At 40.8% G+C, this 15940-nt stretch overlaps 1 protein-coding gene across 1 annotated transcript in view; it reads right to left on the reverse strand.

Moving 5' to 3' along the window:
• Positions 1-15940, reverse strand: part of P3H2 (prolyl 3-hydroxylase 2) — a 1547814-nt gene that overhangs the window by 42038 nt on the left and 1489836 nt on the right. Inside the window, exon 14 of the mRNA XM_044070221.1 lies at positions 6611-6751. Within this exon, the coding sequence (XP_043926156.1) occupies positions 6611-6751 (141 nt within the window). The remainder of the gene's footprint in view (positions 1-6610; positions 6752-15940) is intronic.

Here is a 15940-nt window from a genome sequence, read left to right on the forward strand (position 1 = left end):
GTATATTGTTAGCATATTAGGACATGTGTTATTGTAGTGGAGCAGTTCAACCTTCTACACAGTTCACACTCCACCATCACAGTGACACTTGCAGTATGGCACAGGTCGCATGTGTCTACATACCATTATTAAATGTTCTGTGACAAACATCAATACAAATTCATATTGATTACATGGTCACATAAGTCTTGTCTCATACACATGGTGTTATGCTTTGATATACACAAGCAATGTATCACATGCTTTGATTCAATTGCAACGTTGTGGAATTCATTGTATGTGCAGTTGTGGTGCAATACCTAAGGATTTTTGAGGTTGTCAGCAGCACCATTGTGTGACTATTACCATTTGTGTCAGGAAATGTTCTGCACGAGCCACAAACAACTGATCTCTAATGTGCACTGATATGGCATCAGTCCACTCAAACACAGCCTGCCAGTGAACCACATATAGGCATATGTTGTACATTGATGTGAATGAAGTACATGTGATTGGTGCAGTTGTATGACTGAGTGCATAGTATCAGTGTGTGGAATATGACGAATGATCAAGGCAGTATTTGGAGGTCTTTTCACAAATCATTTATTCAAATAAATGTGAAATGTTAAGGGGAATACACAACTAAGCACATATCTCTATGTGGCTGGCACCAGATGTACCCAACCGGAGAAAACAGACAATCCACTAAGTGACAGTTTGTCTCATATGTCACCCCCCCCCATTGCCACTGGTCATCAGGCAAAGTATACCTACAAACATTACTGAGTATTTATTCTAAGGGGGGCGGCTCATCTGTGTGCTCTCTGTGGCTAATAATACAGACTCAATGGGCTCTGGCAACATCACTGGTTGCCTATAGCGGAACTCAAGACATTACCTACAAGATCTAGTTGGATCCATACTTCAACACAACCTCCAGCCAGCCCATGTTCCCATAGAATGATGTGCATCAACATGCATTCTTCTGACTGGGGGTGACCATCACCTGATGCATGCACTTATAAACCATCTTGACTCTCATCTGTGAGGTAGACCAATGAGTCATCATGGACCTTCTCTAAAAGGACACAGGTGAACTCCTGACTGTGTATCAAACCCATATGTCATTTGTTCATACTACATCATGTCTGTTACATCTGTTCAACATCCTCAAGAAGGTCAACAAGGGCATGCATGATGACAACACTATTATCCTGGTCTAGCCATTTGGCACAAATCCACACTCCTGTATTACTGAGAAACTGTCACAAGTGGCCATAAACACCTACATCACCAAGTTGGTAGACCACTGGATCACATACGTGACAGATAAATATGTTGACGTATGTGAAGTGACTTATCTCTAGAGTCCAGTGAGCAGGTCTATACCTCAGGGCTGTGTGCTATGCCCATTCCTGTTATTATTTAAGTCTCAGACATCAAAAATGACTTACACATTCTTTGAACAACCAGCTTGTAGAGGACTACAGACTGCGGATAATCATTGAATCAAGTGTGGTATTGCTATAATACAGATAGTATCAACACACACAAATGATTGCTGCCACAGCCATAGAGCCACAGTAAATGAACAACTTTTATGGGGGATTAGTTACATTATAAAAGCAAATACACAAGCTAATTATAATATAGACAGCACACCCCTATGAGCAGACCAAATGGTATGTGACCTGTGTATTCAGGTAGATGGTATGTGGAATGTCCACCAGCATGTGCTCACAGTGTATGTAGCACATCTCCTGAGTATGTGCAGAACATCCACATCAAAGGGCATTATAGTTCCATAGTTCTCAGCCCCCATCACACTAATAACTAAATACAATGCACCCTTTTTGATGTATCTCACAACACATCTTCCAGGGATGAGTTACTCAAGCATACCACATTTGCCACAGTGAGCCTTCACACATTGTATCAGCCATACATTAGTATTCTTTTTGTTGCATAACCATAGTTTGTTGATGGTGTGGAACCTCTTATACAAGATGCATGTGTGATACATGTTCCTGTGATGCACACAGCAGTAAATAAATTGCTGATTGACAACAATGATGGCATGGGTTACATTTGTGACAGTGTGGATTGTGCCATATATATATATATATATATATATATATATATATATATATATATATATATATATATATCCATCTATAATAACTCACAATCACATGCTATGTCAAAGACATTCATTAAAGGTGGTATTATGCTGATATTGTCCAGGATTGTGCATGTATCTGTTTAATGTTGTTCATGAGCCTGTTGCTGTGTGTCCCACTAGGTTGAGACCTATGCTGACATGACATTCATACTCAGGCAATTAATTTTGCACAGCTTCACAATATGTACCTACTCCTATTGTATATACCGTCCTTGATGAATGTCCTCACCACTGCTCATGTCAGGATTCTTAAATCACAAACAATCTACTGCACTGATTGTGTGACAGTCATATAATATACAGTAAGTGTGTGATGATATGACTATACCCACACAGGAGGTGCAGACAGCAGTATGTACTGTGTCATGTAAATATGTGATTAGTGCTCTTGCTACAACTGTCTTGTCTTTGTGGTATATGTACATTGGCATGCCCTCGCCTGCTGTACATTACCAAGTTTCACATGTCCTCTTCTCCTGTGTTCATTCCTAAAATTCAACTTTGTGTCCCTTTTCAATACACACACTTCTAAATAATTATTTATAATGTAGTCTATGTACCCCTCATGATCAGTTGCAAAACATTTATTCAGTATGCCTAAAACAGGTTTCCATACTACTCTGCACTGTATACACTTTCATGTAATATGTTTGACTTGTATACATTGCTTTATTAAAAACCATGGTAATTATTGTGGCTTTCCACACAATCCCACAGACGTAGTTTACCCTTAGGTAAACAGATGTACATTTCTGCAGGTGTCCATGTTGCTTTACATGGTTTCCTGCCCAGCAACACTGTTGCTGGCCATGAAACCATGCTTGTTACATGTAAACGTGACGGACGGCATGCATATGCAATGAGCGTTGCTGATCATCCCGCAAACACTTAAACTCCATGGAGGCTGCACACTAAGCCTATATGGAGTTTGTTGAATCCCCAGGCAAACATATGAGGCGAAAATCTCCACATTCTGCAAACATCTGGACAGTTGACATTAGTAGCAAGGAGAGTGTGACCATACCAGACTGTCACACTGTCTTTCTGACAGTGTTCACTAAGTGCTTTATGGCTTTAAAAGCCAGTGAAAAAGGTAACATTTTTTTCTGTAACAAGTAGTACATGTAGCAGATAAAGCTCAAGGGACTACACAGAGTTAAGATCAGGTCTCCGATCATAACCTTTAATGATGTGTTCTTGACATGCATGCCAACTTGCCAAGATTTGGCATCCATGTCTTGAACACATAACAAGCAGGTTATGATGGGCGACACAGTCATAATCCTCTATGTTAGGGTTTGCTTAACCACAGTGCGTTGCATTGTGTAAGCCAACAGTGCACTTTCTGTGAGTTTTCACCTTTTTCTCCATTGTACTGTGATTGTGGTGTATGTGTATGTAATTTAGGGGCATGTTGGGCCAAAGGCCTGACGTGGGGGTGCAGGGAGCTTGTCCTTATGCAAAACAACACTTTTTTTTCTGATTTTTTTTTTTTTTTTTTTTACTTTATTGGTCTTTCAGAAAACCATAAACTGAAATCTGAAAACTCAAATGAATGTACATAAACCTTCCCAATCACCCTCATCTCATGCACAAAAATAACAGCACTGTGTAGTAGTCAGAGCATTCAACCAATCAGGCCACAGTGTTTTGTACTTGAACAATTGTAACCTCAGCTGATAGTATATAAGCCATGCCTAGCTATCCATCTGTCTGTCACGTAGTTTGCGGTTTATTTTACAGCTAAGCTTATTAGTTCGTGGCGAACTAAGTCTAAACCTACACTGTTGCTTTTTAGCAGAACTGGCATCAAGTGGCAGTGGTACACAACCAATGAGCCGTGGACCAGTACCAGGCCATGGAGCACTTGAAACTGGGCTGTCAGGTAAGTGAATGCCTGTATGAGTGTGTGTGTGTCTGTCTGCGTGTGTGACTGAATGTGTGCATGAAAGCAAAAGAGTCTGTGTGCGTGTGAGAGAGATCGGGAGAGTTTAAGCAATGTGTGAGTGAATGCAGGATTGAATGAATGAAGAAGTGGCTGTGTATGTGTGTGAGATTGAGAGAGTGAGAGCAATGTGTGAATGAATGCAAGTATGAATGAAGAAGTGGCTGTGTGTGTGTGTGTGTGTGTGTGTGTGTGTGTGTGTGTGTGTGTGTGTGTGTGTGTGCGTGTGTGTGTGTGTGTGTGTGTGTGTATATGTGTATGATTGAGAGAGTAAGTGTGATGTGTGAGTGAATGCAGGCATGAATAAGGGAGTGACTATGAATGTGTGAGAGATCGGAAACGAGTGAGAGCGATGTGTGTGAGTGAATGCGTGCATGAATGCAAAAGAGACTGTGTGTGTGTGTGTGTGTGTGTGTGTGTGTGTGTGTGTGTGTGTGTGTGTGTGTGTGTGTGTGTGTATGTGTGTGTGTCACGGAGGGAGAGAGTGAAGAGTGAGAATGATCCATGGCAGCAGCAGCAATGAGGTCTGTGTAAGTCTGGACCATACCACTGGACACATACCTCTCACCCTCTTAGATCAAGAAATCTGGACAAAGCCAAAAATAGTGGAGGGACAAAGGCACAAAATAGGGACACTTTTAAGTACTGCTCTCACAAACTTAGAAAGTTGATAGAAATGCAGGTTTTGCATTAGCATGCATTTTTTGAAGGGTATGAAATAAGAAACACAACTGTTTGTCATTACTTTCTGACTTCAGCCTTGATGATCTGCCAGTGATTTGCCAGAAAACAACAATTTTATGAGAAAAAGACCAAAAATATGAGGCAAAAATCTGGACATTCTGCCAAAATCTATACAGCTAAGAGGTATGCTGGACAGAGCCAAATTATAGGGACAGATTTTAAATACTGCTCTTATAAACTTAAAGTTAATAAGGTTGCCATTAGGTTTGCTTACCTGTCAACCATAGCAGAGCAGTGTTATACTGTTAAGCAGAATGTACACTTATTTTTTTTGGTAATTGTCTTTTTATTGTACTTTTGAGCTTTTCTCCCCAGGTCTCCTAGTCCAGTCGGGCAGCCTTGTTAAACAAATGTCAAATAAATAAATAAATGAAATATGCACTTTATGCATGCTGCAGGGGGGAGGGTTGCCTTGGGAAAACCTGGATTCAGCAAGGGAGCCGAGAATCGAAAAAGTTTGGGAACCACTGATATATATGCATAGATAGAGAGAAGGAAAGAAAAATAGAGAGACGGAGATGAAAAGATAGATACGTATGTGCTTACACTTGAGAACAGCCACATATGAAAACCTCCTTATACCATATGTAAGGAAGACAGTCACAAAGCAGTAAATCCTTTAAGCATTGTGTAGCTATGGCATGGTACACAGAGCTGCCTCAGAGAAAGAAAGATGCAGTGAAAGCAGAGTGATGCAGCACTTTAGGATCTGAAATACAAATACAATGTCTGACACTATGGGTGAGGACTTGAAATACAAATAAAATGTCTGACACTATATCAGCCATATCTGAGTAAAAATGTGACAAAGAGTATCTGTAGTGATCTTCAGTGACATGATATAGACATATTAAACTTGTTCAACACAACTCTTACACAGACATATTATGTAACCTTGCTATTGGCATTTGGCTTGTTTACAGTGGATTAGCAATATAATGCTACCCAGACTTGATTACTTTTAGATGGCAAAATATTTGGTATAACAGACAATTTTCTGATGTGCAGTATAAGACATTTTTTGTTTCCACCTTTGCTTCATGAGCCTTCTTTATACCACATTTTCTTCATTTAGCTTCAAATGTTACTTTCATATTGATTTTTTTCCATTTTGCCATTTATTTCATATATATTCCTAGCTTGTCCTATCTTACATTTCTCATGTCTTGAAGTACATTTAAAGATTTTCTCAGTTTTAAGAAACTAAAACAATGAACTGCATTCATTATACTTTGAATATTCAGTAATATAAAATATGTGATGCATATTATTTTTGTCTTGTTGTAATGTACACAAATACATCCTATCATTATATCAGTAATTAAGAATTACATATACATATAGCAAAATTTAAACAAAAAAAGGGAAGGATAGATTGAAATAGAATAGGTCAGAAACAGTAGTTTAGCAAATATAAGGGAACTGAGCGCATTTTTACATTTTACCAGTTTATGTTTACGCTTATCTTTTATTAGTGACTGGAACTGATACATAAAGTATTAAGCAGGCTGTCAAAGGATAATTTAGTTCACTGACCAGTAAGCTGCATTATATCCTTTGTGTCATGGTTGTTAAATCATAATTTACCTATATGGTTGCTGTTTTGGAATTAATATATTGCTTGCAATGTGAAATACTACAGAAAAAAAACGTATCTTGCTTTTGCTGAACATCCAGTGATTGACAATGCCTGGTATACGTATTCATTTATTATAGTTGCTTTTGATTTTTTATTACAATTTTGTCAAACAAATACTCACCACTTCTCTGAATACTGGATCCAAGGTAAACCACATAGCAAGTGCACAACGCTGACCCTTTGTGACTGCTCTGACACCATGAGGGTTTTCACCACCTGATGAGAAGCTAACCATTCGCCCACATCTTGGTTTCACTGAGGCCTATGAAGGAAATATAGATCAATCAGATCATAACCTTGTGGTAATAGTGCAAAATGTCAACAATATACAGTATTATGGGGTCGAAAGATGGAAGACTGCTTTAGAAACATTAACTGAATTGCTCCCAGTACAGAAAACTGTCAGTTAACCAGCACCCATGGGGATTAGTAGATGCCGGATAACTGTAGTTTCTGGTTGCGTGAGAGTTACTATTAAAAATAGACCTGACTAATACTGTACCCTGTACTATTTCTTTGGTTTGACTTGTTCTCAGGATGGGGAGAGATGGAATTTATTCCTATCTTCCTTTTTAAAACTCTTCTTCTGGCTTTTCCTGGTTAGGGGTTGCCACAGCGGATCACCTGTCTGCTCATGATTGGCAGTAGAGTTTTACAGTGTCGAGTTGCCAGCCTGGTGCCCAACCTTCCACGGAAGGCACACACACACACTCACACCTAGAGTCAATTTAGAGTGTCCAATCCACCTACAGCATGTCTTCAGGAGGAAAGCGGAGCACCCGAAGGAAACCCATGTGACCACAGGGAGGACATGCAGACTCCGAACAGAAGGCATCCCAGCCGAGAATCAAACCAGAGAACCTCTTGCTTTGAGGCGACAACGCTAACCGCTGCACCACCATGGCCGCCCCTTCCTTTTTAAAACTCTAAAAAATGTAAGGCCTGTTTCTGTGGGGGGAAAGCAGAAAGTGCAACACATGAAAATTGCACTGTATTTCTTTGATATTCTTTGCTGGTTGCTTGAGAGTGCCAGTTGCTTGAGTTCCAGTTAACTGAGAGTTTACTGTAGTATATTATTGTGATTAACCTTTGTGTCTGGCTCAAAAGGAACCTTCCTGAGAAGTTTTTTTTGTTTGGATTAACAGAATAAAACAGAATACAACATATTCCAGGATGTCTCATGGTCCACAAACTGCCAACTGACTTTCATGTAGGAAATCAGATGTGTCCTTACCCTTATGATGACCAATTCTGGTCTCTTGTAAATGTCTTTTGGAAGCATAGCTGGTATGCAAGGTGTAGTTACACAGCCGGTAGTAATAGGAACTTTCTTTTGTCCTTCAAGCTCTTTCTGACCCCCGACACAGGGAACTGTGTGTATTCAAGTATATTCCTTTGTATAGTAATACAACTGATGTAAACATTCTAACACTAATTCCAAACACTGTACATAAGGCATTCATAACTACAACTATTCCTTTGAGGGGGGATAAACAAAAAGTATGTACACCTTTTACATTGGTATTCATATAAATAGCTACTGCAATTGTAAACATGTTACTCTGCTGAGCTGTTTCTTTGGGGATGGTCGCTGCAAAACCTAATCATACCATTTCTGTACATTTAAATTGCTGAATACCCCTGATAGATGGATAGTTAAAGTCTACCTGAGGCATATGAATGAAATTTAGAATAATCAGATAATGAGGATAAGGTTTTTAAGTGAATAATTCCCTTTAGGTAGGCCTTAACCAAATGGTATGTTGTAGAATATAGACTGTCTGACAAAAGAAACAGGAAGTGTTAAGGCATAACACTGGTGTCAGAGCCATGGAAGAAACTAATTGCTAAGAAATGCATAACAGTATCCTTTGAGAAGTTGGCCACTCCTAGTAACTACAATACTGTCTGACAACATACCCCTAAGATTTGACTCAGTAGTCATTGACTTGGGGATACACTTAGGCAATAATCTAGCCTTTGACCATCATATGTCTCTGGCAGTGAGGAAATCATTATATAATGTGCAACACAGGTATTACATTTAGGACCAAGAAGGTCATTGTTCCACTGTACTTGGCACTCATCAAACCTATCACTGAACACAGTACCCCCTTTGTTATGTACCTAACCTAGGAAATCCAACAACAGGAATACCCACAGAGGTTCTCACTAAAAGAATACGGGGCATAAATTGTATGTCCTATTCAGACTGCCTCAAAGCCCTATCCCTGTACTCTGTCTCCTACAGGTTGTTGAGGGAAGATCTATGTCTGACATACAAGACATTGTCAGTCCCCACTTTGATGGACCTCCTGCTATCCACAAAACAAACAGCACCAGCATTACCCATTCTAAAGACTTAAACCTTGCCTGTGAAAATAAATAGGACATGCTGGAGAGACAGGTATATGTCCCAGACACTAACCCTTCTATGGAACAAGCTTCCTTTCCATGTGAAGCAGAGTTCTTCCCTAAGCCAATTCTAGTGTAACTTAAACAATTAGATGGGGAACAGGAAATTCTTCTCTGGTTTGGCACCTATGTCTTTATTGGACATAAGTGGCCTGCAAATAGTTCATCTCCCAGACTCCTGCTTGTAAATGTTTCGTCTCCCAAGCCTCCCAAGGGTACCAGAACTTGTCAGAGATTTGGGATGCAAAGCTAGGCTTAAAAAGGCCTCATTGGTTGTTAGCCTAGTACACACCTATGAACCTATGAATCTATAAGCCTGGTTTGATGCTTAAGCTGGGTTTGATTTAAATTACTGGTTTAAATGGGCCACAAGCCTTGCAGTAATTCAATTTAAAGGGTGTAAGTCTTCTGATGCACTTCAAGTGATAAAACTCTTTTACTTCCTTAGATTTTCTTGTATTTGGTATTTTGGCTTCAGTCAGACTGATCAAGACTTACTTAGAAAAGGAGTTACAGTTAGGAATAAAAATTGTATCCTTCTAGCTAATAGGATCAGAGTCTTGAGATTAGGATTTAACACCTTCCTATTTTGCTGTGTCATTAAGGCATACCTCTCAACCTCTTAGCACAATAAATCTGGACAAAGGCTAAAATAATGGGGGGGGGGGGGTAAAGTCCCAAAATAGGGACAGATTGTAAATATTGCTCTTATAGACTTAGAACGTTGCTAGAATAACAGCATTTGTCTTAGCAAGCATTTTCTGAAGGAAATGGAGTCTGATACATGTATGACATTATTTAGTTATTTCACTCCTCAGTGATTTGACAGAGAACTGCACATTTTATGAGGAATAGGCCAAAATATGAGGTAAAAAATCTGGACAGTTGAAAGGCAAGCAATAAGGTCTTGTGTAGAGGCAAGAGCCAAGGTGGAAGATTTTGTCTTGTCCAAAAAGGGGTTATTAAGATTAGACTGGCTTTGTCTTATTTTGCTTTTTATATTGCATCATGAAAAAGGTAGAGATAAAAGAAAGAAAGGTGGAAAGTTTTTTGTATCCTAATACATTGCATACTGCATGATAAAAACTGTAAAATGTCTGGATTTTCTCTGAAAATAACCTCTGACATGAAAAATACGGGTTAAATAATTTAGTGTTGCCTCATTTTACAGATACTCTGTGTCTATACATTTTACATATTTGTATGATTCATTACTAAGTGGAAATTAACAGCATTCACATTCTGGGCAGGTGATGAGAAAGTGATTGTAGCAGGATCAACCTTATATATGTTGAATACATCTTGTCTGTCTAAAGTGCCTTCAGTGTCCCACCATCATTTTTAGAGTCAGTATTTGGGAATTTGGACAATGACTACCAGCTTTTAAGGCATTCAGAAAAATCTCATATATTAGTTTCCAATGTCCATGTCATTTCCTGCTTATTTTATTTGGAAATGAAGAAATCTCTGCACGCCATTAAAACATCTTCCTTAAAATTAATTGTTCCTACTAAAGAGATGCATTTTTGGGAGAAACAAGTTGTGGAAATAATCCCTATTGATAGAATCATGGGAGACAGAAGGATCTGGTCATGCTCATCACTGGGAGAGAGAAGAAAATCGTGGTGTGTTGCCTAGAAATTATGGCTTGCTTGATTTTGCTAAGCATATGTACATCTATGGATTGGTTTTCTACAAGAAAGGAGTACACAGTAAAGTCAATGGGACAATACTTCCTTCATCTGAACAGAGTGAACAAGAAAAGAACTGACCACTTTTGGAAAATTAACTGAAGTGTAGAAGGGTAATATGCATACTGCAAAGTAAATGACTCGGGCAGATATGTTAAGAGTAAAAGGGAAAATTTGTGTCATCTGCAGAAAGTGGTCATTATTTGATGCAGATAATTTTATTGTAAAAGCTGATAGTATGTATCTTGTCTGTTTTTTTATACTGATGGATACTAACTAGGTGCAAACAAACAACAAATGTTTTAGCTTTGGCAAGATGTGAAACACTGCAAAGCAGAAAGATGGTCTTTATATATGCATTTAAACTCAGAAGGAAGGAAAGAGTGGACTACAATCTAAAACGATTACAAGGATAGTAAGACAGAACATGGAACACTTACCTTGGATCTATATGGAAGAAAGTAATCTTTTGATGCATATAGATTCAGAAAAGAACAACGTTCATTGGGTTCTTAATAGATAATTCTGTTCAGTCTTCACAATGGACAGCATGAAAAGCTGTTAAGATTTTGTGTGAGCTATTGTAAACCGCTGCATATTTCTACATAGAAGGATATTAGGTTGCTGAATACAGCTTATGGGAAGGATACTGAGATGATCAAGAATAGCCAGGGGAAGTTCCAAGAAGAAAAACTGCTGGAACTAACTGTGCAAGCGATGAAAATAACTGCAAACCTGAGAACCACTTCAGTCATAAAAGAAACCAGAACATATCCAAAGCTATGGGAGATTAGACTCAAGAAATTAAGAGCTGGTGATCAAATGGTGTGGTGCGCCAGAGAAGATGGCACTTATATCAAGGTATATAGCTTCAAATGGATTTTGACAAGTTCAGACCTCAATGCATTGAAGAGAATAATGTATCAGGGAGTTTAGGTTCATAGGTTCATAGGTTCATACTAGGCTATTTGCCCTAGGGCATTTATAAGCCTAGCCAGAATGTGTTTGGCTTTCGCCACCCATTTTAAATTTATTTTGCTATGCCCTTTTTTGAGGTTAGTATACTGTGCCTCTATCTAACAGTGACACAGAAGTGATACCCAGGGTAAACCTACGATCTCCCATCCACTCATCAAGACTCCTCTTGAAGAGAGTCAATGAGGGACTCTGCCTAACCTGGACTGGGATTTTATTCCAGAGTGAAGGGAGCCTCTGGGTTATGAATCTGTCCCTCCAGCATGTCCTATTTATTTCAGTGCTGAGGTTCAAGTCTCGAGCGTAGCTCGATGGGATTTGGATTTTCTGAGGTGAAGCATGTCCATTAATTCTGGGTTGGACATGGCTTTATACGTCAGGCACAGATCGCCTCTGAACAGGCGCTATGCCACTGAGTAGAGCTGGAGTTTCTTTAACCGGGCAGCATATGGCATCTGTTTGAGCCCTTTGATCCTCTTGGTGAGGTACTTTTGGGGTCTTTCCAGTTGCTGCAGGTGTCTGGTAAGGTACATCTCAAAAGGGGCATTGTACTCAATTATGGGCCTGATGAGGGATGAGTAAAGAGGCACGATGACCTCCCCTGATCTAGATGTGAATCCTTCATGATTAGGTGGGCTATATAAAATGTTTTTCTAACCACTTTGGTCACGTGGTTGTCAAATGAGAGATTGCTATCAACTTGGGTCCCCAGGTCCCTAATTACTTCTTCTGTACTTAATGGATTACCACCTATGTGGTAATTTGTGGGCATTTTGTTTTTGCCAAAGGGGATGACTATATACTTTTTGGCATTTAGTTTGAGGCCATGGCTCTGGCACCAGTTGTCTGTTTCTATGAGGCCCTTTTGGAGGATGCTTGTGTCGGCTGAAGAGTCGATTATGGCGCCCAGTTTGCAGTCATCTGCGAACTTGGTCAGCCACAGTCCTTCCGTGTTGGCCTGTACCTCCGAGAAATATATACCGAACAAGAGAGGTCCCAGGACTGAGCCTTGTGGGACACCACTTGTAACTGGTTTGGAGTCTGACATGGCTCCAGCAATTCTAACCATGTGGGTTCTGTCCTTGAGCCAGTTTGCAATCCATCTAGTGACATAGGGGTTTATATTTAAGCTGGTGAGCTTATCTATAATGCCCGAGTGGGGTATTGTATCGAAGGCTTTTATGAGGTCCAGGTAGGCTGTGTGGACCCCCCTCCCTCGTCAATGGCCTTGGTGACTGTTTCAAAGAAATCAACCAGGTTTAAGAGGCAGGATCTGCCCTTAACAAAGCCGAACTGGGTAGGATCCAGTGTCTGTAGGTCCCCAATATCTTTATTTATGAGGTCCATGATGATCCTTTCCATAGCTTTGCAGACCAAGCTAGTCAGGCTTATGGGGCGATAGTTTCCAGGATCCGTTGAGGCACCACCTTTATGGAGAGGGACCACTGTTGCTGTACGCCACTCTTTGGGCACATATCCTGTAGTAAGGCTGAGATTGAACAGTAGTTTTATGTTTGGGTTTAGCTCTTCTTGGAGTTCATGTAGGACGCAGCCCGGGACACCGTCTGGTCCCATTGATGCTGTGTTTTTTGCTTTGGAGATGGCGGCTCTTACCTGAGCATCTGAGATGTCAGGGGGGCAGCACTCTGCTGGGATAGATATTTGCCCTTTTGGTGGGGAGGGGGGGGGGAGAAGTTTGCGCTGAACCTAGCTAGGTTTGCGCTAGGATGTTGGCAATGTCTGTGGGTTCAGTGTATTTTTTGTCATTTTGGACTAATTCTGAGCATATCTGGGAATTACCACGCAGGTTCCTAACATAACTAAAGAAAGCCTTGTGATTATCCTTAGTGTCCTGTGCAATTTTTCTCTTGAAGCTGGCCTTAGACAATTTTATGAGTGCCCGTAGTTTTTTGCTAATACTGATCAGTGATGCCTTCCCTTTTTGGGATTTTGCTCTATCATTTAGTAGCTTCCTCCTTCTGTTGTATAGTTTGTTTATGGCTGGGGTCCACCAGACAGGACGTCTGCCTTTGGAGGATTGGGTCTTGGTTTTATCTGGGATTACATGATCCATGCATTCCTGAAGGTGTTCATAGAATGCGTTTATAAAGGATTCTGCGGTCTGGGACGTATTTTCCACAGGCCCAGGGGCTTTGAAGGATTCCACCTCGGTTTTGAGGAGTGTGAAATTTGCTTTAGAGAAGTTTTTCACTGTGGTTTTCTGGGCAGGGGGTGGGGTCGGGATGTGAATATCCAGTGAGATTAGTTTATGGTCTGATCTTACCAGTGAGGGATACACTTCTGGTCTGGAGCATAGAGTCCCCATGTTGGTGATGATCAGGTCCAGTATGTTTTCCCCTCTTGTGGGAGTGGTAACAAGTTGTTCCATAACATTTGATTTTATAAATTCTAGGAACCTTTGGGCTAGGGTGTTGGAGCTAGAGTAATGCTCCCAGTCTATGTTTGGGTAGTTGAAGTCACCCAATATAATGGTGTTTGGAGAGACCTTCATATTTTCCAGTGTTCTCAGAAAGGCCGAGTGGGGTTCCTGGGTTTGGGAGGGTGGTCTGTAGCAGGCTATAAACTGGAAGGCAGTTTTACCCACTGTTAGTTGTACATGGATAGTCTCTGATGCTTCGTGCTTTGCCACCAACCTGGAGGTGTGGGTATCTTTGATAAATATCGATACTCCCCCTCCTTTTGTGGTTCGGTCCAAGTTTTGGGGCCGAAAAGCATGGTATGAGGTATAACCTGGTAGTGCTGGGGTGCTCTCGGGAGCCCTGAACCAGGTTTCTGTTACTGCACAGATATTGATGTTCTCCATGCTAAGGAGAGTTTCGAGTGCATGCATCTTGAGGTTTAGACTTCTGGCATTTAGTAGCATTACTCTTAGTTTCTTATCCCTTGTGATACCTATGGAGGTGGGTTTGTCTTTTGAGCCTTGCCTAAAAAAGGCACTATGGGGGTATCAAGAGCCTTTGCCAATATCCGAAAGCCCAGGGGTGACAGGTGCAAGCCGTCCCTAGCGAAGCATCGTGGCTTGTTGAGCATATCATCCCAAGCTGACAGGCATTGGATCCCCTTTGAATGACACCAGTACTTAAGCCAATTGTTGAAATTGATCATCTTGTCTTCATATTGTGGCATCATTCTTGGTGAGGGTAAGATGCTACTCAAGGTCAGGGTCATACCGGCCTGGGCTACATGCTCAGAGAGCTCCTTTATGTCTCTTTTCATGTAGTCCAGGGAGGTACGTCTCAGGTCATTCACACCAGCATGGACAATGACTGAGTCATATTTGTACTTGCCTTGGAGTGACCTGAGTGCTTGTGTTATGTGGCAGATCCTAGCGCCCGACAGGCTGTTCACCGTGACCCTCTCCTTGTTCAGCCTGGTGAGCGGGACGTCAGTGTGCCTGAAGATAGAGTCACCTATTACAAGTGTATCAGGTGTGTTGTTTAGTCTTAAGGGCTGTGACTGTTCGGCACACTGGCTTTGTGAGATATGTGTTGCACGTGTTTTGTTTTGGGGTAGCGGTTGCTTGGGTGTCTGCTTTGGAGGTCTCTGCTGCTTAGGCAGATCTTTATTTAGAGCCTCAGTATGTTTTTGTGTGATTATGTGTATGGTTTGCTGTCGTGGTAGGTCTATGTGAGACTGGAATTGTAGTGAGTGTGGTTTCCTTCTCCTCCTGACTGGTTATGCCAGTACTGAGTTGAGAGAGCTTAGCCTCCAGTTTGGCTATATGGTTGCATCTCTCATATGTGTTGGAATTTGTTGGGAGGAGGAGAGGGTTGTCTGTGTACATGAGGCAGTTGTAACATTGCCTCAAGATTCCCAGATTCACCAGCTGGACCGGAGAGGAGATTGACAACTGACCATTGGACATTCTAGAATAATATTGGGAATTCCTTAATAATTGAAAACAAGGGCCAGTGGGGAGTGAGGGTGTAGTGCTTTTAATTTTTAGTGCTGACTTATATAATTGCTTTAGCGAGCAAGTGCCAGGTAACTTAAGTGCAATGTGTTACAGGTAACTTAAATGCAAAAACGACAAACAGTAACTTTCTTTCAAGTGAAACAAGGAAATAAGTACAGTAAGCAATGCAGATATCACTAGTGATCCACAGAAGTGCTGAGAAGCTGCGTAGTAGGTGGAATTAGTATTCCAGGGAAATAACAAGCAAGCAAACAACAAGCATATAAACAAAGCTAGATTCAGCAGGCCTGGATCTAGTCTATGCTACAGCAAACAAGGTGTACCAATTTCAGTAAGATACAGTTCAAATATTCAGGCACTATAAACCTTTAACCAGAAATTCCCAGCTCAGAAGGGCAGAGTCCAGCCTTTTCTCCCACAAGAGTGCAGACCA

This window comes from Protopterus annectens, chromosome 4.part1 (genome assembly GCF_019279795.1).
Source record: "Protopterus annectens isolate FY-2018-M chromosome 4.part1, PAN1.0, whole genome shotgun sequence".
In the NCBI taxonomy this organism is placed as follows: domain Eukaryota; kingdom Metazoa; phylum Chordata; order Ceratodontiformes; family Protopteridae; genus Protopterus; species Protopterus annectens.